At 37.5% G+C, this 24,372-nt stretch overlaps 1 protein-coding gene across 1 annotated transcript in view; it reads right to left on the reverse strand.

The window, feature by feature from the left end:
- The window catches only part of LOC136281675 (neural cell adhesion molecule 2-like), a 115,475-nt gene that overhangs the window by 4,240 nt on the left and 86,863 nt on the right, over positions 1-24,372 (reverse strand). Inside the window, exons 5-7 of the mRNA XM_066168436.1 lie at positions 5,543-5,908; positions 1,952-2,242; positions 562-819 (exon numbers count right to left, since the gene is read on the reverse strand). Of these exons, the coding sequence (XP_066024533.1) occupies positions 562-819; positions 1,952-2,242; positions 5,543-5,908 (915 nt within the window). The remainder of the gene's footprint in view (positions 1-561; positions 820-1,951; positions 2,243-5,542; positions 5,909-24,372) is intronic.

The raw sequence follows: 24,372 nt of genomic DNA on the forward strand, positions 1-24,372 counted from the left end.
TCGTATGTCAGTTAGAAAATACAGGATCACAGATAAAGAGAAGAACCAACCGTGAAGGATACTCGAAAACTTCTTCTGAGATCTACTCAAATAGGAACTCATTCTTAAGCTCAAGAAAAAACTGAAATTGAGTCACAAGGAATTGAATAATGTTAAGAAAGTCGTGAACTGATCAGCAAGTACATGAATGGGAACCGAATCCAAGGATATTGTCTTGAAATACATGGACTAGCCGATGATGTCAACGCCTTGACAGAGAAATTGCAATCAAAGTGTAACCTATAATATTTGCATAGATGTCAACCTGGAAGGCTATCACAATACGTCTCGTGTTTCTCCCAACACTTCTTTCTAACTCTAGCCGCTTCCTGCGTGCTTTACAACAGAACAGAGCACAGTCAAGGCTTCTCTATTTATTAAACATCTAATCAAGTGTTTCTATCAAAACATAGGAAAATAATAGCGTTACCCCAGCCGGGTAATTTATGATTCTTTCACTAGTAGTCATGTTCTGGAGAGGAGGTGATGCAAATTTCACCTAAATCTCAAGTTTGTACTTACTTCTCTTGCGAATGGTGATGTTAGCCATTAGGACATTCTTTTCCAGACTCCTTGCAATGCACCTGTAGCGTCCAAAGTCATTCTCAGTCTTGACTGTGACATGCAAAATAGTGCTTCCTGTTTCGAGCCGAGTTCTATTTGGCAGTTCCCAGCTAACTTGAGGAGGTGGAAACCCCTGGACAGGACAGCACATTAGGACAGACTCGCCTTTGGTTGCATCAAAACTTGTGGGACACAAATCAGGATCCTCATACACAGCTGTATATTGAAAAAGAATTAAGATTAAGAAACCTCTTTCAAAAAAATTTTTTTTCGCAAATCATCCCTCACATTTTGCCCCATGGTACCCCTTGATGTAATTTAATTTGCTTTCAAATACACTAAAAAATTTCAGCACTCCTTAAAATAAAATGGCAATCCTTGTTCAGATGCACATCCAGCTAAAAAGATGGACACGGTTGCACTTACGGGTAGGAGTGCATCTACGGACACAAGAGCAACTATGGACACGGGTGCACCAATGGACACGGGTGCACCTATGGACAAGAGTGTACATGAGGACAAAGGTGTACCTGTGGACAAGGGTGTGTCTGTGGACACGAATGCACCTAGGAACATGAATGCACCTTAGGACACAAATGCACCTAAGGACACAAATGTAACTATGAACATGAGTGCACCTATGGAAACGGGTAGAGCTATGGAATTGGGTATTACTGTGGCATAGATGTAAAATATTGTAGTAAAAAAAGCAATGTGGTGTAAAATGCAGAGGGGTTTATGGACAGCTCTTATCGATGCTCAAATTGTGGCAAAAAAGGGACTTGGTTAGTACAGAGTTTGCACAAAAGTTAACTGACGGCAAGGGACTGGGCAGAAATTAATAGAATGGGTAGATTTATAAAAATAATGGTCATCAATGACAATTGTTAAAATGCAAAACTTTTCAACTTAGCATGCTCTGCGTACCTAGCGCAATTAATATACCCATTCCTCTCTAGTTGGGAGGTTTAAGGTTCGAGTCCTGGCCATATGCATGTAAACTTTTTCGATCTTTTTCTTTTTCTTTCTTTTTTCCTTTCAATTTATATTCCTCTTCAAAGGATACGTTAGATATGTTGAGAATGATACACACATGAAAGAACGTTTGACGACTAACCTTTTACATTTACACTGATAATAATGTCGAAATGTAGTCATTAACTCAACCAAACCAAAAATTCTTCATTTGACTAAAAAGAGGGTTTAAAGATGTAAAGTTACTAACTAACACTTTTGTGATCAAGAGGGCAAAACTGCAATTTCCCAATACTGGCTTCTGGATTAAGGTTGCATTTATAAGGCTATTTTAGCTTACATAGGGGTTTCTACATGTCAAGAAGAAACTTACGTACAACTCCAAGGAAGGCTCTTGCAGTATTAGATACGAAGTTTGAAGCTTTGCAGATGTAATAGCCTGAGTCTGTGGTTGAAGTATTCTGCACGATTAACTGAGATGAACCATTATGGGGGTTTATTTGGACATTGACTCCGCTAGCAGAAATCTCACTTTCACCCAAACCAGTCTGCTTCATCCACACAATGTTTGGCAATGGAAAACCCTCAACATTACAGGTAAAACTTGCTGCAACACCCTTTAAAGTGGACAGTGCAGGAGGGACGATCTCAACAACAGGAGGACCTAAAAGTAAAACAAAAGGGTTACAATAAAGGAACTCATCCAGCTTGCTTTTTATCCACATGTCATAACAGTGAAAGTGAGCGTCAGGGTTTGAAACATAAAGTAATTGTGATAATGTGTTACATGTGTGCAAACTAAAACGACATTTCATTGCATCAAAAGATTTATAAGTAAAATTTTTAAGATTTTGCTCCTGAAACAACACAACTCACCCTCCCACATGAGCAAACCTAGAATACCATGCCAGTCAGTGGTTCCTCATGGGAGGTGACTAGTAATTTAGCTAAATTCCTCATTTTCCAAAAAGATGACAGTTTCCAGTGAAACGTTTAGTAACATGTTGAAATGCTTAGGTTACTTACAAAAACATATTTTCAAACTGGATTCTTTAGCCCACCAAAGTGTGAATAGCCAATTGTAGTGTCACCCTTAATGAAAAGAAGGGGCTTTTGCAGCAAAACATCCTTGTTATTGAATTATAATTCCAGAAACATCTGATTCAAGTTGCACAAGGTAATCTTTGCTATCTATCTGCATCTAGGACTAAACTGTGAGTGGGGAAAGATAAAAGGAGAGGAGTACTAAGATGAAAGTGAAAAAGAAGCCTGGCACTAAGCACAAGAGATTAAAGAAATTTGATGAGGACAGGCAATTGAAAAATTCTAACTGAAACAGATAAGGGCTCGTGGTTTAACCAATCATTGCTGCTTACAACTGACCAACAACCCTTAGCAAGTTCTGTCACAATGTGCTGAAGCCCCTTTTAAGTAAAACAAAATCAAAATTATTGGTCAGTGAAATTCAACTACAGGTCTGCCGAGGGCAAAATATGTTTTGCTGCAAGTCTCCTGAGATTCCATAGGACACCTTCTTGTTTCTATTGGCATAGCCATTTCCAGTTTTTAGAAAGTTGACATAAATTGGCATCAGTGGTCACCAAAAGGAGTGATATGTTGGTCCATAGACTTCCTAGATATAAACCTAAGAGCTGTCTGAGTTTGATTGGGCTTAGATCACAAAGATTATGAATAACAAAGTAATGCAGCTGTAAAAATTAATATTCCAAAATTGAAGATACCCGAGTTCTAAATTGCACCATCATAAGCTGCATGTGAAAAACAGCATGTTGCCAAACACCACAGGAATTAAGAATACTGATAGTTTCACAATATGACTCATAATTCCACATCTGTCAGCAAAGTACCAGGAAGGCACAGAGAATGGAGATTTAACAAATGATATCAACAAGAAAGCTCAAATTACTTACTATGTTGAGCTAATCCCATAAAGTAGTTGTGAAGCATAAGACAAGCACTATCTTCAAACTTGCTAACTCAACTGTTAGGTACAAAAGTACTCATAACTCACCTTGCCATAGTCTGGCACGTGCACCCCATAAAATCCACCCTGCATCAACTTAACAATAAGAGGAGGAAATGAACCTATTCTAGCACCATTGATCAACTCTCTGCCTTGAAATTGTACTACATTTCTCTGCATTTCTTGCACAAAGTGAAAACCATGTTTTCATGTGATGAAGAATCTGATGCATTATGGTATTTTTCTCCCTTCATTATATGAGATCCCAACAGATTTCTTCTTAATATACATATCACTACTGGAAATTAAAACAATCTACCAATTGTGAGACATTGTTGTTTGATGCATGTTTGTTGAGATGCAACACAACCAGTAACCAAATTGATCAGGACTTTAATATTCATTTGAATTGTATGCACTGAGCCCTAAGCATAATTCTTATAAATGCCTCTGTTATAAGCTGAAAAAATGAAAAAAAGAGAATCTCTTCAACCTTTAGTGTCCATAACTTAAAATTACCCATCAATATAGGTTTGTTTGTTCAAAATATAGCAACAGGGAACTCAGTCGATCACTAAACTGGAGTATTCTCATCTGTTTTGATGTGTTCCATGTGCCAAGATGGCAGATGATTGAAATTGTTAGTATTTGTGTTTTGATGCTTAGACATGCCCTAGTGTGACAATAATAATAATAATATTGGTCCCTTCAATACAGGCTCCACAGAATAGAGTAAAAGAAATGATAAAAGTGTCACTTTATGCCATAATTGACCACTAAACACTTTAACTCCCAGCAGTGATCAACAAGTAACTTCTCCCTTCTCCCTGGCGAACAGGTAATGAGAATACTCAAACTTATCCAGTCAAAGTTGTTATCTTGATCTGAAGTCAAACTCTTGTAACTTATTTACAAGGAAATGTGTAGCAGCCAGAGAGGAGAATTAGCGTCAGATCATGGGAGTTAAAGGGTTAATGTACAAAAAGTCACTCAATAACACTACCAAAATATTGATTTCATGAGATTATGGATTAAATTTTGCATGAAAGATTATTTTTAGTTTAATTTGAGTGGTTCTGCTGTAAGTGACCATTCAACACAGGTGGAAGACAATACAGACAGGCTGTCAGGACTCAGGCAAGGGTGACAGTGACTGCTTAAAAGAGGTAACTTCATAATAGAGATGAAAATTGCTGTAATTATGAGGAACAAATTTTTGGACTTTGACAACCAGCCATTCAATACAGTGCAACTTAATGCAGGTTCAACTGTTATTGGAATATTGGAAAATTCCACGAGGTTTTAAAGACCAACCCCCAGGATTGAAATTAAACAGAAGTTTTACTTGCATGGCCAGATTTATTACCTGATTAATTCGCTCTAAGAAACATTGTGCAGTTTGCAATTAGGTCAAGCTAAAACAGAACAATTTTAGCCAGACAATACATTCCACAACCTTTCCATTGACAATATATACTTTATGATGGTTATGCTTCTATAGTGCTTTAATGATTTTGTTAGCAAAGGACACCCGTTAGGATATGGTAATACCATAAAGAGGTGGTTGCTGAGAGAGGTGTGGCAGTGGATACTCATTGAGTACTTATTGAGAATCAGTTAACAGAAGCACATAAGTTTCAGTTTCTTTGGTTTGTTCATTTTTTAAACAGCCATCAAAAATTGAAAACCCTCATAAAGGTCTTGATCAAGAAAACCTTCTCTGTTCTAAACTCTGTGTTTTCATGCATTTAACTTTTCCTATTATCAACACCGTAAAGGAGGAAACTGTTGTGACGGCTCTATTAAGGGCAAATTAAGCCACAACATCACTTTTCATTGAACACTTTTTTGTTTGCAGCGTGCATTGAAGTTATTTCCTATCAGAATTGTTGAAATTCAATAGCATTACTTGCCCATTCTGAAAATTTATACTACCCTCCATGATGAAACAACAACTCATCAGATAATCAAAAATCTTACCTTTCACAATTAATTGCACCATATCAAACACATCTGGAGCCAAAGGGTTATTTGGGACAAATCTGAAGAGGAAAACCTGGTTATCAACTGCTTTAATAGGCTTTAGAGTGAACATGACTTGCCCAGGTGAATGTTGATTCCAGTTGCCAAAACGACGGCCATTGTACTGAGATACATTAGGGATGAGACGCCCATTTCTATCAAGGATAAATAGAAGGACATCTAGAGCAATTATTCCCTTCTCTTTCGTTCCCCATTCAACTCTGTGTAAGTTACCAGAGTAGTTCCACGAGAAGTCAAAAGAGGAACCAAGTTTTGCAGTCCTATTGCTTCCACTGTAAGATGATTCTAGTTGTACCTGTTCTGCTGTTTATAAAGAAACAAGACATCAGGTCAAAAACTGCCAACCTTAAAGAAGACTAATTTCTGCTCAGAAGATTTGTATGGAAGTACGTGTACTTTTGACATGTTAAAACCTATTATAAATAGGGATTTCATAGCAAACTTGAGACTGCTGATGCATTTATGATTTGCAAGGAAGATGTTGCTGCCTTTTTGGTTTATCACATGACCATATGTAGCCATCGGCATACAATGTGCTACTTTTAGCATTTGAAGATAACTTGAATGGGGGCATGCCTAGGTTAAATGAAGAATTTCATGTATTTTGTGTATTTATGTTTCAAATCCATGGGTAATATTTATCTACTTGTTTTACTTGTGCACAAAATAGAATCAAATACGATTTATAAATATTAACCATCATCATTGTGCAGAGAAAAAGAGAAAAAGAGAAAAAGGACTTGGTTAGAACAGACTTTGTACAAAGGTCAAATGACAGCCTGGGGCACGGCAGAAATTTCATGACATATAAATCCACATCTGTGCACTTCATACCAGAAAGCACAATTCATGGAAATTTACCAAACGATATCTACAAGAAATGTCAAATTACTCACTAAGTTGAGTTAATCCCATAAATTAATTGTGACACATAAGACATGAAGTACCTTCATAACAAAGGTTAGTGACAAAAGCACTCATAACTCAGCTTGCCATGGTCTAAACCCCAGAAAATCCAACCTGCATCAACTTAACTGTAAGAGGAGGAACTGAACCTATTTGCAGCACCATTAATCACCCCTCTGCCATGAAATTGTACTAATTTCTCTACATTTTATGCTCGAACTGAAGGCTTTGTTTTCATGTGATGAAAAAACATGATGCATTATGGTATTTTTGTCCCTTCATTACATGAGACCCGTGGGGGGTTTGTTCTAACATACATATCTCTACTGGAAATTAAAACAAGCCACAAATTGTGGGGCAGTCTGTTGTTTGATACATGGTTGTTCAGATGCAACACAACCAGTAACCATATCGATCAGGACTTTATTCTTATGAATGCCTTTGTTAGAAGCTGAAAAATATTATAAAAAGTACTTATTCACAATGAACTTACTCCAAAACAGCTGTGAACGGTAAAAATTACCACAGTGAGTGAACTCTTAAGGTTCCGAAAGAGAATCTCTTCAACCTCTAGTGTTCATAACTCAAATTACCCATTAATAGAGGTTTTCTTGTTCAAAATATAGCAAGAGAAAATTTGGTTAGTCACTGAAAAAAGTATTCTAATCTGTTTTGATGCGTTCCAAGCCATATATTTACATGAAGTTCAAAATCCAAGATGGCAGTTCATTGAAATAGTTAGAATTAGTGTTTTGATGCTTATGCCCAACTGTGATATGGTCCCTCTAATGAAGGTTCCACAGAATAGGGTATTGCATAGAAATGATAAAAGTGTCATTTTATGCCATAATCAACCACTTAATGTACAAAAAGTCACTAATAATATGGTAATTGTGAAGAACACCTCCCCTCCACTGACATATGGCCAACTGTCGGCCAACAGTCAGTCAACAGTTGGCTGACACTAAACTGACAGGCCACAGAGAGGTAACCAACAGGTTAGCGACAGGTGGTGAAATAGCTTTATTAGACACCATATTTACATTTTACAAAACGGACCGAGGCATATATGTGCATTTTTGCATTCAAAACTTGATGTAAAACTTATTATAAATGCTTGAAATTCCTCAAAATGCCACCAAAACTAAACAGGCATGAAAGCATTCCCTGTGCATTCAATGTTGTATATGTATAAATGATATATCTTGTTTTTAAATAAAATGAACCATGATAGCGTGGGTTACGTTAAAGAACTAGAAGCAGTTTGTGGGAGAAGACTTTGGTGAGACCTGATAGTGATGGTTAACATGCCATGAGAGGGACAGCTGTCACCGCTCAAATTTGATGATTGATTTTTTAATCAAATTTGTCTCTCTTTTAACAAACAAACGGCTCCTTTAGGAGCCACCAACAAAATTAAAGTCATAACAACATTAACTAATTTACTTGAGACCATGCAAAATTCAGAGGGGGATTAGGAGAAAGTTAAAAATCCAAAACGGCGACTAGGCTGAGAATCAAAGTGAGTGTTGGAAGAGAACTGCCCAGAAATTTTGCTGAACTCACATAAAAGGGCCAGAGACTTTTAACATTACAACTCCATAGCGGATTAAATGTGACTTTCTGAAATGGGTGACACCGCTGGATTTTTTACCTCGAAGGCTCGGTTTATTCCTTTGGGCATTGCTTTCGGTGGCTGCCGAAAACGTGTCGGTTTTATTCGTTTCGAAAAAGGTGAGATATTTTGGAAGAAGACCAAAGGAACTGCGGAAGGTACTTCAAAAGACTTGGACAATAGTGTAATTAAGCTACCTTGCGCGAACAGACTTGTGATCTTGTATCCTTTTGTTTACATTGTCTTGAGATGAATGAACTCGAGATCGATTAACTGCAATCATTTGAATGGATTTAGTTTCTATTCACGGTGTATTTTTAGCCTCAATATGTTTTAAGGATTAAAGAGCGTCGCAAAAGATTTAAAAATGGATCTTGGACGAGTTGTTGCAATCACTGCGAAGAGCAAAAACGAAAATAGTTTATCATTTCGAGCACCGATCGTTTTGTTTTGATCCGAATCAAGCAGATTCCCGTGAGAGTTTATTTCATCTGTTAACAAAAGAAAAATATCTCACCTACATCAAAGAAGTTGCGCTCTTCACGATCTTCGGAAGCATGCCGGCATGTCGGCAAACTCATCGGAATGAATAAGTAATGAGAAAGAACAATAGCCTGAATATATGAATACTTAACAACCTCAATTTTTGAGGTACACATTTAATCCGCTATGGAGTTGTAATGAGAGTTTCATTTTATCTTTTCAATACAATTATCAGGGGTTGTAAATTATAAACTTTTTATGGCAATAATCAACCTAAAGTTACCAACATTCTTGCTGACAGTCATGATGCAGTCTGGGACAATACAAAGCACAGGATTCTACTGCATACTGAGAGCATCTGACATGTGCCGTGTATTTACTTTTGACACATGTTAAAACCTGTTATAGATAGGGATTCAGTTGCAAACTTGAGACTGCTGATGGATTTATGATTTTCAAGGAAGATGTTCCTGTCTCCATTTTAGACTATAATAATTTTTGGTAAGCCATTAAGCTGAGAAAATTTGGTTTGTTACATGACTGTACAACTGCCAGTATACAAGGTGCTACTTTAAGCATGCATAGACAATTTAAATGCAGGTAGGCCTACATTGTAGCATTCCTCAAGGCAAAAAGCATACTCTTATTTAACTCTTCAATAAGTATCTCACCAAAAAGCCTGCTGCGAATAGTGAATAAGACCAAGAGAACATAAAATACAAATTGCCAACTCCCAAGTCTGGGTTGAAAGAGGGGTGAACTTTGAGCTATCAAATGCGTCCATGCCAAAAGGCACTTTGTTTTACAAGTGAGAACCACAGGAGTGTTTATGCTTTGCTAATACTGCATCCATGCCAAGTTAAAACTGGAATACCACAATTTCTGGGATTCAAACTCCATTCTCCCAGAGGTCATTATTTGGCAAGCATACTGCTGACAAGGAGCCAAAATGACCCCCAGTCCCAAGAAAAGTGGGAGGAGAAGTTTCCTTGGTTACACTACTCTTCTACCAAGAAAGGTAGGGAATTCTTATTGATCAAACAAAAGTTAGTTGCCCACCAATACCACTGTGGGATACCACAATCATATGTGCATAAAGCTAAAAACTGGTCAGGTAGACAACTCATACATGTGGGTATAAGCAAATAATGCTCAATTATCCATCCAAGTGCACTATATTTAGTTTCTTTACAATGATTGCTGCCTGGAAAAAAAGTCACGCTCAGCTAAGCTAACAGCAATTATCCTTGCTGAGGTCATTATTTGACACAATAATAAGTTGAAAAATTGTTAACAGCTCTTCCCAATAATGAGTGATAGATGGCAATGAAGAGAGTTTACATATATGTACAGGTAGTAACTCTTTTCTGAGTTTGCATAACCACCATGTTTGTAGTGGAAAGCCTCCTGACAAAGCAGAAACTTTTCTCATGGCTGAGAAGACGACTCAAATTAATTAAGAAAATAGTTCACTTCTCAGTTTCAATGTTGATGTTAAATTCTGAACGTATGGTATTGTTGCCACTTGTAGCATAAAATCCTTCGCTCTTGATTTCCATCGCATCATAGTTAGTCAGGCTTCATTTATCTCGTGGTTGTAATCCTAACATCATATCTTAACTTTGAAATACAAAAACTTTTGAAAGCCATCTTGGTGTTTGGAAATCATTCTGACGAACATCACGTTCAGAAAGCAAGGGTCGGCGTTTTCGGTGTCTAAACTTCAAATGACTGATGGTAAAAGAACACTTAAAATCCTTTGTCCGGCAGAATAAATTTCACACTTACCTGACCCGTGAAACTTTACCAGCAGAAGAAAGAGTAAGTTAATTTCATAATCACGGAAAGACACCATCTCATCAGACCTTTGCTGATGCTTCAATGAGGAAGGTTATGCTTAAATCCTACGGAAGTCACTTGAAGGGATAAACGAGATTTGAGACTGGGACCGAGTATCACGATCATTCTCGTGAAATTGTCGGCCATAGTCGTTAAAAATGCCTAAACAACATGTCGAATGGTGCTATTTATAGAGGAAAACTCGATGTTAGCTATACACTTGGAACATTTGCATGAATTGGAGAAACTCTCCTTTCGGATACACACTCCATTCAGAGTAAACCATGCGTGAAACTTGCGAATGTGGCGAATGTGTCGAATGAGAGTGAATCATAGCACCGATATCGATTACGCATGCGTACGAAACTTAATGAAAGTCACGCAAATAGAAAAAAAATTGTAACAAACAGTTTTCAACTCCTCTTTCTTGTTTATCAACCGTGGATTCTTTTCTAAGGACTACTGCATATAATCGAGGTAGGGTTCCCCTGATCTAACCTCTGTGGCGATGCTTGAGAGTACCCCTATTCCTGGGGCCGGAAACGGAAGTCAAACGGATCACAAGCGAAATAATAACGCAATCCAGACGCGCAAACCCAGTCAGTACTTAGCAAGAAGTGCGAGAAAATCAAATTGCATCAATTTTCTAGGGAGCAATTTTCCTGATTCCCTCTATCTTGATGAATTGATATCAGCTTCCTCGTGTATCTGCAAACCATGTCATCTAAAAACATCTCTGATACTTTTACCTCTATGACCGATGTAAAATCAGCCGAGAAGCTGCTACACGAACACGAGGTGGACCAGTCCCTAAATGCCCTTGTACAACCTCTTTCACAGCCAGAGCTGAACAGTTTTATTACAATGTATGGCTGAAAAGTACACTGACCAGAGGTCCGCTTTTAGGCTCGGCTAGATTTATATATTATAAACTCAACATAAGAGAGTTTGCACCAATTTTTCCTACACACTGTTTGACAGCGATAACTCGTTCATTGCGTAACGGCATTCCCGATTTTATTACAAAAAAAAATTAGTTACTCCATGATATAATCGATCATGATGAGATAAAGGCACAATAAGCTTTATTTTCGTCCATCTGGTGGGACAAATTTAAGATTTTAACCCAGTTGTTGACCCCATAATACCTTCACTTCAATGATATTGGTCCCCGGATCAAATTTTTATAATTGGGTTTTTTCCGCTCTTAAGTTAAAAAAATTATCCAAGTTTAATTTGTCGAAAGAGAAAGTCCAAAATATTAAAAAGTGGGCGAGGTAGGGCTAAAAGACTGTTTTACGATGCTTGTACCAGGAGTAATGGGCTCTTGCTAGTACCAAATAATAAAGGCGTAATGATTCGGGGGTGTCAGGGCCAGCAGAGTTTTGACCTTCTTCTAGGACTTCGCTCAGGATCTCGATCTGCATATTTCGTTTACATCGCGTATTGCACTGCCCAAAAGAGGTGAATTTGTCACATTTCCCGAAACTTTGAAGAGGCCTGGGCAAAAGAAATGGAAGGGAGAAAAGTTTGTTAAGGCGAAAAAGTGTTATCTTACTCTCTGCTTTTCCTGACAAAATTTTTGGTCCTCGTTAAACCCATTCTTTTCCTCCGGTGAAGTCGCGAGATGACCTTTCCAGCGAATCTCAATCGACCTCTTTGTTACGAGACATGCCAAGGAGTCCAGCATATTCATATCGACACACGCCTATATAAAGCAAAGAAAACTGTAAATTTCTTTAGAGGCCGAAACTCGAGGTTTGTTTTCACGCGAGTTACCTCTACTTAAAATAAATTAAGAGGGTAAGTAGTTTGGGCGGCCTTTGGCGGACATAGGTTTTTTTTTTTTAATAACTCAACAACAAAAAAATGAGCAACCATTTATTAACAATGACTTTCTTTGAATTTAACACCGTAAGCGATCCAACCGTCTGAATCTATCTTATCCCACTGGCAAGTCGTGAATTGAAAATGGAAATATATTGGACAGAATATGCATGCAAGGCAAGGTAAGAAGGCATTTATATACGCCATACGTCGCTCTTACAATATAATATCATGCTGGTTTTGGGTAGAACTCAAACTGGAAATTCTGATAAGCAATTTCCGATTTTCGCTATCATGTTTAGTTCAACGGAGCCGGTCTCTTCACGCAGCTGTCAGATCCTCACCATACCGATCAGAGATCAGGAACGTCTCAGAAGACGACGACCACGAGTGAGATATGCTTTCGAAAATGATGTGAAACTGCTAAAGAGACTATTCGAAACACAGACCCACTCGCGTGCCAACAACGACATGAAATAGGAGGCTGATGACCTGTTCCAATCTAAGAATAACTCAACAGAGATTTAAATTTTGTTATTGTATAATGACGCTGCTGGTAAACACAATCCAAGAATGGTTTGTGATACGATGTTAAAAACAAAAGGCAATCAAAATAAAACATTGGATAGCTAGGGAAACATTCTCGATTGTAAGATACAGAACGTAAAAAGAGTATAAGGAAACCATAGCAGACACTGAATTTGACATAATAAATTACCTGTAATTTTCAAGCAGGGAATCCACGGGGATGAGAGAAAAATGAGTCAGTAAAGGAATGATGAATAAATGCAGATATACATGTCAAGTGACTACATCGTGAGGCAAACGATTAGACAGTTTATTTTGCTTACCACCACAATGAGCAATAACCTCTTTAACGAGGTGCAGATATATAGATAAAATGCTACACTCTTTGGGAAATAGAAGAACATTACAACCTCATGATGAGCAACATAAGAAAAAATCTTTAAGGGTTATGCCTGTTCAATGTGATATAACACATATCTTGTGTTTGACTTTTTGGTATTTTTAAAAAGCTTGACAATAAGTCACTTTTCCCTTCAACAACTTAAGCATTGGCAGCATTGGCCAGAGACAAATTTCCTCCAAAATGCTCGGTGGATATTTCCTGAAAAGCGAGGAGCTCCTTGCCCCCTACCCCAACTCTTCCTCGGTCGTCGAAGGATCATTTGTCCCGTATTGTTATTAAGTGCAACTGAGAAAACGAGAATACTGACCAGACGGTACACCGTGTTTGTCATTGACTTCATGAAATTTATTGACTACATCTGTTGTTCTGTAGTAACTGTGAAACATAAATTTCTCTTAAATATAGAAGAAGCCATTTTAATAAATTCAGCTGTATTACTTTCTTTTCAGGTGAGGCTGCCTGGCTCAGATCAGTCCTCAGAGGTAAATTACGATCTACAAACCTAATCAAGATAAACACACATGGGATTGCTAGCTATTATTTCAGACGTTCCTTGCGAGGCATCATCATGCAGACAGATTCGTTTCAGAAATTTTCAGACCTTACATTAAAAGCCACTTTCATAATTTTTTTTGGAAAAGAACTTAAGACCAATTTGATCGAGTGTCAGCACCAACGTCGAGTTACATTACTTGTAAAAAGAAGAAACAGGCAAAGAACAATTTTGAAGACAAAACTTCCGCTAAGTCTTCAAAACAAGATCTTTCAAGTGATTTTTGGAAAACGCTCTTTTTAACCATTAGTAACATTTCATTTCATCGTTTCGACTTTCTTGCGAACAGTTATAAGCATTAGCTTAACCGCTAAATAAACACTGGCGTCTCCGACCCAGTGACCATTTTAGGCTGACATGTTGATTGCGAGGTTTTCAAACAGTTGACCCTCAAAAGCCTGAGTACGTTTACCCAACTATTCTACTAGATCTTCAACTCTTGCGTCCAAATTCTTGTCCCACATTTTCATGCTAATCAGTCTCTGCAGAGGAAAAATAGATTTTAACAGAAGTGTTAAGACTATTTTGCCTCCTTTACGCTAAGAGCAGTCACCGAATGCGCTATCAGCGTGCAGGGCCAATTACACACGGATTTAGTGTAATTATCAAAGGGTTAACAATTCCTTAATCGAATCCAAGTTTTACGTTCATCCGATCGCCTTATCAAATAAGATTAAAGGGCTATTGCTGAAATATACTGATACCCTTATCAGTGAAAAATTACATCAAAAACAATCCCGAGAGAGATTTTCGTTAACAATGCTGGTCGTGGAACCTTGGTGATATAACAGAAAAGAGGACATCTGAATGAGATAACGTTGATTTAAAGGAAATTGGTAACTTGCCACGTCCATCACAAGTCTTACCTCGAGCAGGGTTCCCATGTCTTCAAGCTCTTTTCAATTCAGTGAATGTTTGTCTCGCATCCGGGTCATTTTGCCAGCATCTCATCATTATCTGGTAGCTAATATCGATCTACACATATAATGAGCACCATTATGACAGCGAGATGCATATAATGTTTCTTTCAATGAGCATAAAAAAGGAAAGAGAGGGACAAGTGCCAAATCCATGTGCTGTGTTTTAGGCATTCGGAATCCCTGCTGAAGCAAGTTTTCAATTTCCCTGTCATCAAAACGTGGAGTCGTTGAACCACCTGAAAAAGAACTAATGTGCATCTTAGTGCAACAGGATCTAAACCTCAACTCAGTTCCTTCTTCTTCATCTGAAGCAGAAAGCAAATTCTTTTCTCCACCCAAATGGATTCCTTTGATCAATTCTAAAACATAAGTTTGAAGAATAGTACAAGAAACGTATTCCAGCCTAAAGTAAACCACTATCAGAGTCTGATCAAATTCCATCAGGTGTTAACTATAGTGAAAATCTCGTCAAAGACAATTCCATAATTCCACCTGACAAAGCAAAAATAGGTTATGGTAGTGGGCCCATAAAATCAATTACCAATATGTTAAAATGTAATGATATATGAAATAAAAATCAATATCTTCTTTGGAAAAGCTTCAAAATCACAACTTGGCCATGCAATTGTTATTAACTGTAAAATAATTAATAGTCTACTGTCACCAAAAGAAATGAAAAATTTCACTTACATGCCAGTCTTTGTGGTATAGGTGCCGTACAACAACGTCTCTTAAGCTTCCTATTTACATAACGAAGGCCTTGCTCTTCATTAGGAGGCTAAACTGGATATAAACATTTTCATTAGGCAGTAAATCAGACATATTTTTGATGGCGGTAAATTTCGAAGAAATGATACGCCATCTTTCATTGCAAAAGATCAGAGGAGGAAGATTTTTTTTTAAATCTTAGCCACTGGCAATAATCGGATTACCTTTACTTATCTTTCATCTATATTCTCTTGTTGGACGTCTCTAGCCATTCCTAAGTCTGTCACTTTGCATGTTTCCTTTTACGTACCGCGAGGTCTCGGTGGATGATCTAACGGAAAGCTGAGACAAAACACGGCTGACTCACTCAAATGAAACATATTCCATAGATACCAGAAGTGACTTTGCAAAGTGCCCCTAAAGTTTGAAGCAAACGTCTTAAAAAGACCTTTTGTGATAAAATCAGCCTCATACCCTTTATGTCGCAAAGTTCAATGAGACCCATACAACCTAACTGAGCATACCAGATTCCACAACATATTTCCAACGATTTGTTCTATCTTCACGTATTCCAAGGCAGAAACAAATTAAATGTTTTTATCAATACTCTAAGCAGATTATCATACTTTTTTTCATTTGAGTCGTTACTTTTTGACGAAACCATTCTGCAGTGAGCAGTGAGAAGTGTCTTATATTTAAGTCGCCGAAAAAAGAGACAGAATAATCAATTCTTCCCAGAACTGGTTTTACACGTATGAGGAACACTTACGTCATGCATATTTTCTGTTGAGTATTATTTCCCGCCACATACCAAAACAAAATTTTAGCATTAGAGCTAAAGAGGTAACTGAACGCAGCCACTGCGCCAACAGTTATCCCTAAGGAACCTAAATTTAACAAGTAGTTTGTGGGAACAACAATTTTCACTGGTAGCAGCAGGGGTTGTATTTACTGATGTTTGTGATGGAGCAGAAGGGTTATGATGCTACTTACTTTCATATGAACTTGCAGGCGTGTAGATGGGGCTCCGGTAGTTACTCCTCCATCATAAGGTCATCTTCACTGAGACTGAATTCTCCATGCTTCCCATCTTTTGTTAGTTATTATCGGTTATTGCATAATATCGTCATTTTTTGGCATTTCGTAGATCAACCAGTATGTATTTCCACTTTCAGCTTTGACAAACAGTTGATCTTCTCGCCTCTCACAAATATCACGATATTTTGCACAACCTTGTTCAGTTATATCTTAATCATTTATCTCATCCGCATTTCAGAGATGAGATAGAATGTAATTTCACGTAACTTTTGAGCATGGTCAAAAATAAATACGTGGCAATTTAAAATACTGCTATGCAGTTGTTATAAACATTAACAAGAATCAGCAAAGTTCTTCCATATCTGGCTTTACCTTTGACCCACGTCAAAAGTAATGTCATACACTTTCCACATTTAAAATCGCCCATGACTAGCATAGAATACAGAGTCAAAAGCGTAAAATATTTGATATCGTTCAAGATGCTCATCGAAAAATGATATCAAATCTGAACAACACATTTGACCTTACCTTTGACAAGGATCAAATATGCAGGAGATCTAAATTTTCCGCAACCTCGTACCAAGGGTCAGGAAAAAGAACGATCCTGTGAACGACGTTGATGGTTCTGACTGCGTACATGTAATATTAATTACTGGAGATCGAGCTCATTGGGCTAGAAATAAAATCAAATTAAGCGATATTTGATAGAGGTTGTAGGATTCTCTCAACAAACGCTCAACATACCTTTTCCTTTGTCTATCCTGGGTACTAAAAAAAGGAAAGCAATAAAATAATAAAATAAAATAAAGATTGAGGAACATAATGAAAAAAAAAATTTGTGGAGAACAAGGTTATTATGCTGGACAATAACAACGTTGACCAGAACTGACCTTCAACTTTGGCCAGCTTTATTAAAGACCTTTTCTCTCTCACTAAATAGATTTTATTTCGTTTGGTTAAAATTAATTATCTCATTTCGTATACATGCTGGAATGGAAGGGAGCTTTATTAGATAGAAAAGGGGATTCTGGCACACTTTGGAAAACAACCTTGATTTTAAAGGCAACTCATGAATTGAACCTTGATTTCAAGTCAACCTTAAAATCAACATTGATTTCAAAAACGGTTCTTGCGCATTTTGGAAACAACCTTGATTTCAAGGCAACTTAAATTATTCACAGGTGAATAATATTCACATCCTCTTCACAACTCACGAGTGAGTTCTGATGAGGGTGTGAATATTATAATCTCAAATGATCCTCTCGAACGATTTTCCTGAATGATTCTCTTGAATGATCCTCTTGTCATGTCATCGGGGTGTTGATGGTTTGTGAGACGATTTTTCAAATATCATCGTTGTATCTTCTCGCAAAAAAATTCATGATGTACATTGATTTATTCTTCTGTCAAGACAGTGTCTTTGTAACTGAGAAAAGTATGACAGCTTGAGAGCAGTCCTTCATGAAAACGATCTCGAACTATTTTTGTCTAATATCCCCATACGAATTCTGCATCTGTTGCAGGAGTTGTTGAAAAGTTGATAAGTTTTTCACCGTTGAACAAGAAAGAAGAAGCATTGACGCTTGAATCGTTTTAAGTTTCTTTGAACCAAACACAACTGATAATTTTTCATCTCCCGGGAACTGCTGGGTTTTTCTTGGATCAATATCTATTGTTTTATAATCATAACTTCTTTTTCCTTAAACATCATAACGTTAAATCCAAAACTCTTCTCTTTTTTGTCTCTCTGTTTTTGCTTCACCAATCGTTAACTGATCTTTTTCTCTAAGCAGAGAAATTTAAGAGATTCTATTTCCAATCAAAGAGTATCTCACTTTGACTAAGACCTATGACCTAAGACCGCTTCATGATCTTAAGACAGGAAGTTTGTGGCACGCTTTATGGCTTCACCCAAGCGGTGTGCGCACTCCGATTGCGTTGCATTGTGGTAGCTTCATTTCCAATATGGCGGTGAAAGCAGCAGAATTCGGCAGATTTTGACTGAACATTCCGTAAAAGTTAGGCCGTTCCTTTTTCCTTTCATCATAGATAAATGTAATTTGATTTATTCTGAATGTGTAAAAGTATTTTTTGTTCGTATTTGTCGCGTATTCTATGGTTCTCAAGGACAAGCGCGATCACTGTTTTTTTGTATGTAATTTGAGACCGGATTTCATGGTCAAATTTGATGTCCGTCGTAGTTTGGAGCCTTTCAAAGATTTGAATGACTGCTTTGATCCTTCTTTAACAGCTCTGACTAAACGTTCTCAAATGCTCTCCAACGGTACATGTGTTTCTCGCATTTTAAGTGCAGGTGTTTGAGACTGATTTTGGCCGAGAAAAGGCTTATTGTTCCGTTACACAGCGTTACTATTATATACTCAATTGTGTTGTAAATCTACTTTCTTAAGTAAAAGGAAATTAACTTATCGCGAGTGTTGTATGGTAAATATACTATCTTGATCATTGAATGAAGGACAGTTGAATTTCAGCCATGAACGGAATCACTTGACCAATGAATAACTCTACAATGCGCACGACGACACACCGGGTAAGCCGGAAAGCAAAAGGTGGTCGATCATCAAACGGTGCTGATTGCTTGAGCGACTTCTGCCATTCACTTGCGCTTTTAAATCTTCTAACCTGAAAGCTTAGCTGTTATTAGGATATCCTTTAATGAATTCCGTTTACGATGTGATATTAAGGGTTAACTTTAAGGTGTCATTTCCCCATCTGTATGTTCTTGAGATTTGGCAAAGCCGGATGAGATTGTGTTACAAAAGGTAATATTTTCATGTGTGCGCGCTATTTTTTTTTTTAAGTATCAGTCTCTCCCGCAGAATATAACTCCAAAGATACGTTTGTAAAAACCTTATTCTAGGTATTCTATATTCTTTAAGCATATTTGAAACTCTGTACGTTTTTTAATAAACGTTGAGCGTGACGAATTTGGTGTTAGGAAGTGTAAGGCTTCTCCTTTCTCGAATCCCGTATTCACGCCTTTAAGTGTATGACATGGAAAATAGTTCGTGTATTAGAAGGTCGCTGCCTCTTTGGAATGCGTTTGCGAGGGACGATTCTCCGTTAAATAACTCGCGGATTTGATATTATTCACACAGCCATCAGCTGTGTGTAAAACTGCTGCTAAATGAATAGATTCTCGGGCAAGACTGCAGTTTCGATTCTTCCTGAATGTCTTCAATTGCCTTCTAACAACGAATTTGTCACGGAGGAATAACAGGTGTCGCACAGGCCCGCTAACACTTTTTAACTTTCGAAGGAACTGCAACAGACAGTGAATTTCCACGCTATCTTACTGCTACCAGAGATGTTCACTCGACCACGACAGGATGCAAATGACTTATTTTTCATTTTACGACTATGATGCAACACAATCAGAGTGTGCACACCACCTGGGCTTCACCGAAGATAACCAGTGAAAAGATTGACAACCTCTCTGTTCGCAGCATCATTAATGGATGAGTTGCCAGTAATAGGATCCTTATGTTTGCGCAAAGATTTCTGAGATCGCCACGGGGCAAACATTACAACTCGTCAGAAGGAAATATATGGCGAAAGGTTGTTTCGACGACTACAAAAACGATTTTGGAGAGAGATCATTATTATCATTTGTTTTATCACAAATGATAATAATGATGTTGATGCGTGGAAAGTGAAGTTTTTGTATTAGAATTACCACGAAATATGTCATAAAATATACTGATAAACTTCTCTCCTTACGCAAGGTCTATTGTGAAATCGTCATCGCGTAATGGTCTCGACATGTTACAGGATTGGCTATAAATCGGCAGGAAATGCCAATAACTTTCTTCGTACGTCGTAATTTTTCCTATTTTATCAGGTTACAGCTTATAGCGTGACTTTTTTCAATCGCACTCTGTTTTTTTGTGCTCGTACTTTCCTCATCCTAAAGAAAATATTCGGAGGATTCTTCGAGACCATCCACAAACTGTTTCACGAGATTTTCCCATAATATTGGCATATTAAAAGCGATTTTCGTGAAGGGCCCATTATTTCAAACTTCAATTCTTCGGTCGACCGATTTGCGAACATCGCGTCTGTTGAAGTCCTAAATGTAATAACTGTCCTAAATGTAATAAAGTCCTAAATGTAATAACATTTGGTCCTAAATGTAATAAACTCCTAAATGTAATAACATTTAGTCCTAAATGTAATAAGCCACCAATGCAATCGTTCAACTCCTTCAGTGCATAGTTGTTATGGCGGACATCCACACTGAGATGCTAGTGACAGCTGTTGCACCAAAAAAACCGCTGACCAGTACACATGTCACATTACGGGCTCGCTGATATCAATCAGCGTCTTTTTACTTGCTAGACATCATGGTTCATAAAGCGGTTTATTGATCGAGTTGAAGAAAATCATTTCCAGCCCAAAGTGGGCTAGTGCTTGGCTGGAAGCTTAATAGGATGGAATAGATTGGTACGAAATTATTAATTTTTTGGAAAAGACATTGACTACAATTGATGATGAACTAGCTTGCTTTTGTTGATGTTATCGTTCGTGTTAAAGTCTTTAGTAGTGATGCACCATTTTAGAGCAGTTTGAATGATTTCGCTGTGTCACATGTTAATCCAAAAGAAAATTATTATTATCAGTAGCGTTACTGAAATTTTGCACATCAATGTTATCCAGTGTCGGTTGATTTTAATGAAGCATTTGAGTTCATTTTTAAGAATGACTATCCTGATTTATTCAATTTTGAACTTAGGGTATTGCATTTCTAGCCCTCTATGGCTTTACTCCACCTCAGTAATCAGTTCATGTACCATATGACTATAAGTGGAAACTGTTGAGCTTTCTTTTTTCATTCATCTATATATCTATTCATTTTCTCCCCTCACGGCGGGGAGAAGAGATGAAGACAAAAAATGAAATATAAATTTGAGATCAACTTTAAAATATATTTTTTTCCCAATATTTCGGTTCGGGAACTGATGAACCCGTCATAATGGGCTAAAGGAAAAAAATGAATGGTTCATTAGACCGTCAACTGACCATCATGTGTTGAATGTCGTAGCTCAATGGTTCAATTTGACTCTTGCGTGGAAAAAAGGCAACATGTCGAGACCAGTGATCGTGAAATGGGATAACATATAATTGGTCAGTAGATATCTTGCTCTGTAAGTCACTTTATCATATAGCTAGCAGCGCACGCGGGCAAAATGAAGTGAATCCTGTGTTCTGATTGGCTACCTGAGCGGGCATGATGGGCCCACCCTCGCCCCCTCGGGATTCCCCGTATTGATCCCACGCAAGAAAACCTACAAAGTTCGTAACTTTTGGACAATGTTTGCATATACATAAAAAAAAAAAAAGAAATTAACGATCCTCCTGAGTTTATTGTGCTGCAAACACAGCTGGCTTTCACTATTGGCTCTCGAAATAAACGGGCCATTCTTGATTCTTATCAAAGTGAAATCTTTTGCTATACAATGAATCCTTTAATGATTAAGCCAAGAGAATATAAACTTTCTTGACCAAGCTTGTATGGTCAAGATTACTGGATATTAGCCTCGTTTTTTTCTACTTTTTTATGGACCGAGACTTCGTCTCAGTCCATAAAAACGCAAAAAAAAAGGAACTCGGCTAATATCCAGCCATTTTGACCTCACTCTTGGTCAATAACGCATATGAATATATTTTATGCAGACCCGTACAAATTTGGCAAGGGAAGACAATACAAAAAATGCCCTTCCGAGCCCAGAATTTGTCTAAGGTATAAGTCGGTGGACTTCCTTTTCCTTATAATTCGGTTCATGAAGTGTTAACTTCAGCACTGATGACAGAAGTATATCGTTAAAATCTGTTACACTTAAGAGTCTGAGCCAATGATATAAAGACAGCTATTGGTCAACGTTCTCATTGCTTTTGCGTCCGTCAATTTGATGCCAAAAGCACATCAGTATCAGTATAAGGCTTTGTAACCAATGTTTCTCAACCTACGTCTTTAGCAAATAAAAAGACGCTGATTAACATCAGTGAGCCCGCAATATTCCATGAATATTGGTCAGAGGATTCTTTGGTGCAACAGCTGTCACTTTGACATCTCAATGTTAGCGCAGTTAAAAGATTGCATAGGAGGCTTATTACATTTAGGACCGAACGTTATTACATTTAGGACTTTATTACATTTAGGACAGTTATTACATTTAGGACTTCAACAGCGTCCCTGTCAAAAGGGACAGTTGGTTTAAGAAAATATATGACTTTTAAAAACATGTTTCCACAGTTCTTCTCTCATCTTCAGTTCTGATTTATACAAATTACAAAGTTGAATTTAAAATGTATAACAAAATGCTGATTGGACAAAACAAACGATAGAAACAGAACAATATATGCAATTACAAGGAAAGTTTCAAATTAACATAACAAAGTTGATAATTAAGTGTAGCTTGCCCTCCCTGAATGTGAATAGCTTTTTTGATTTTAAGTTGGATAGTTTTGGAAGTGTGATCTAAGATGCTAAAACACTCATCAGAATATAGAGTACGACATTGTTGAGAATTTTGTAAATGTCCGAAAATGTAAGAGGTTCTATCACAGACCAAGTGCTCACGCACAAATGTGGATAAACGCAGAGAGATTTAGCCGACATATCAGGCATTACAACTTGTAAACCACACACGTACGGAGCCCACGAGGGTTCTTTCACAAAAAACATATTGCCTATTTTAAAAAATTAAAAAGCCAACTTTATATCTATGTTATCACAATAACGCTCAGTAAAGTGGCGAACCCTTTTTTGTGTGACAACAGAAAAAGGGCCAATGTAAGGTACTTTGAAATAAAAAGTCGGAGTAGTGTCTGAAACGGAAACCGTTAAGCTTTTTTTCATCTCACCTACTTTCACCTGTGGTTTATTTATTATTATACTTCTTCAAACGTGGGTACCTCTCAAAAAACCATTAAGAGGGAAAAGAAACTGGCCACTAAGGAGGGGAAAAACACTTATAATTCGGCGAGCAGATAATATTGTTAAAACTGGGAAATATCTAGTGTAAAGTGCTCAGTCACGACATCACTTGTGATTTCTCACCTTCAAATATAGTCCTAATTCTCCTTACAGTAGGATCTCCCTCGAAAACAAAATTTCTGGAAAACAGTTTCACCGTGTAGTTGGTATTTTTCTCCAAACCACGAAACGAATAACTTGTCGTCTCAGAATCGGTGATATTATCCTTTTCTATCTCAGTTTCACCTTTTTGTAAGATCATTCGGTATCCTATAATTGGACTTCCTCCATCATCAGCTGGTGCAGTCCATCGTATTGTTACATAAGTTGCTTGAATGACTAATTCTGATGAGTTGATAGATGCTTTCCCTGGTCTCTCTACATAGTGCCATAAAAAGGGATCATTTTGAGCAAAAAAAAAAAAAAAAGCGAGAAGAAATTTCTTTTTGGTGATTACCTCAAAGCGAGTTTTGTCACAATAAGATGAATTAAGATGAACGCAAGTACTTGTATTATTACAGTTTAATGAATAGACATGTAGCTGCCGGATAAATTAGCCAAGGGCCCGTAAGAAAAGGAAAAATTTAGAGTCCATGCTTGAGGAAGTTTCCTACGGATACCCGCATGGGAGGATGTCGTCAATCTACCTAATGTTCATCGCTCTTCTGTAACGTGTTTAATGCTACCAAAGGGCAAGGCGTCGACAGTTTTTACTTCTAATACACCAGAAGCAGTGGTAATGAGTAAACACAAAATAAAATGCTGACTTTATATGTAGTTTTTCTTTTTTCAAAAGACACTGATCTTTTTTACTTACTTATCTGATTTATCTTTATTGATTTCTCATCGGATGGGATAAGTCCATTGGCAGCAATGCATTTGTAATGACCAAAATCTTGATCACCCCCGAGTGGCAATTGTACTTTGTTTTCTCTGGCTCTGACTCTGTT

Source organism: Pocillopora verrucosa, chromosome 6, assembly GCF_036669915.1.
Source record: "Pocillopora verrucosa isolate sample1 chromosome 6, ASM3666991v2, whole genome shotgun sequence".
NCBI classification, from domain to species: Eukaryota; Metazoa; Cnidaria; class Anthozoa; order Scleractinia; family Pocilloporidae; genus Pocillopora; species Pocillopora verrucosa.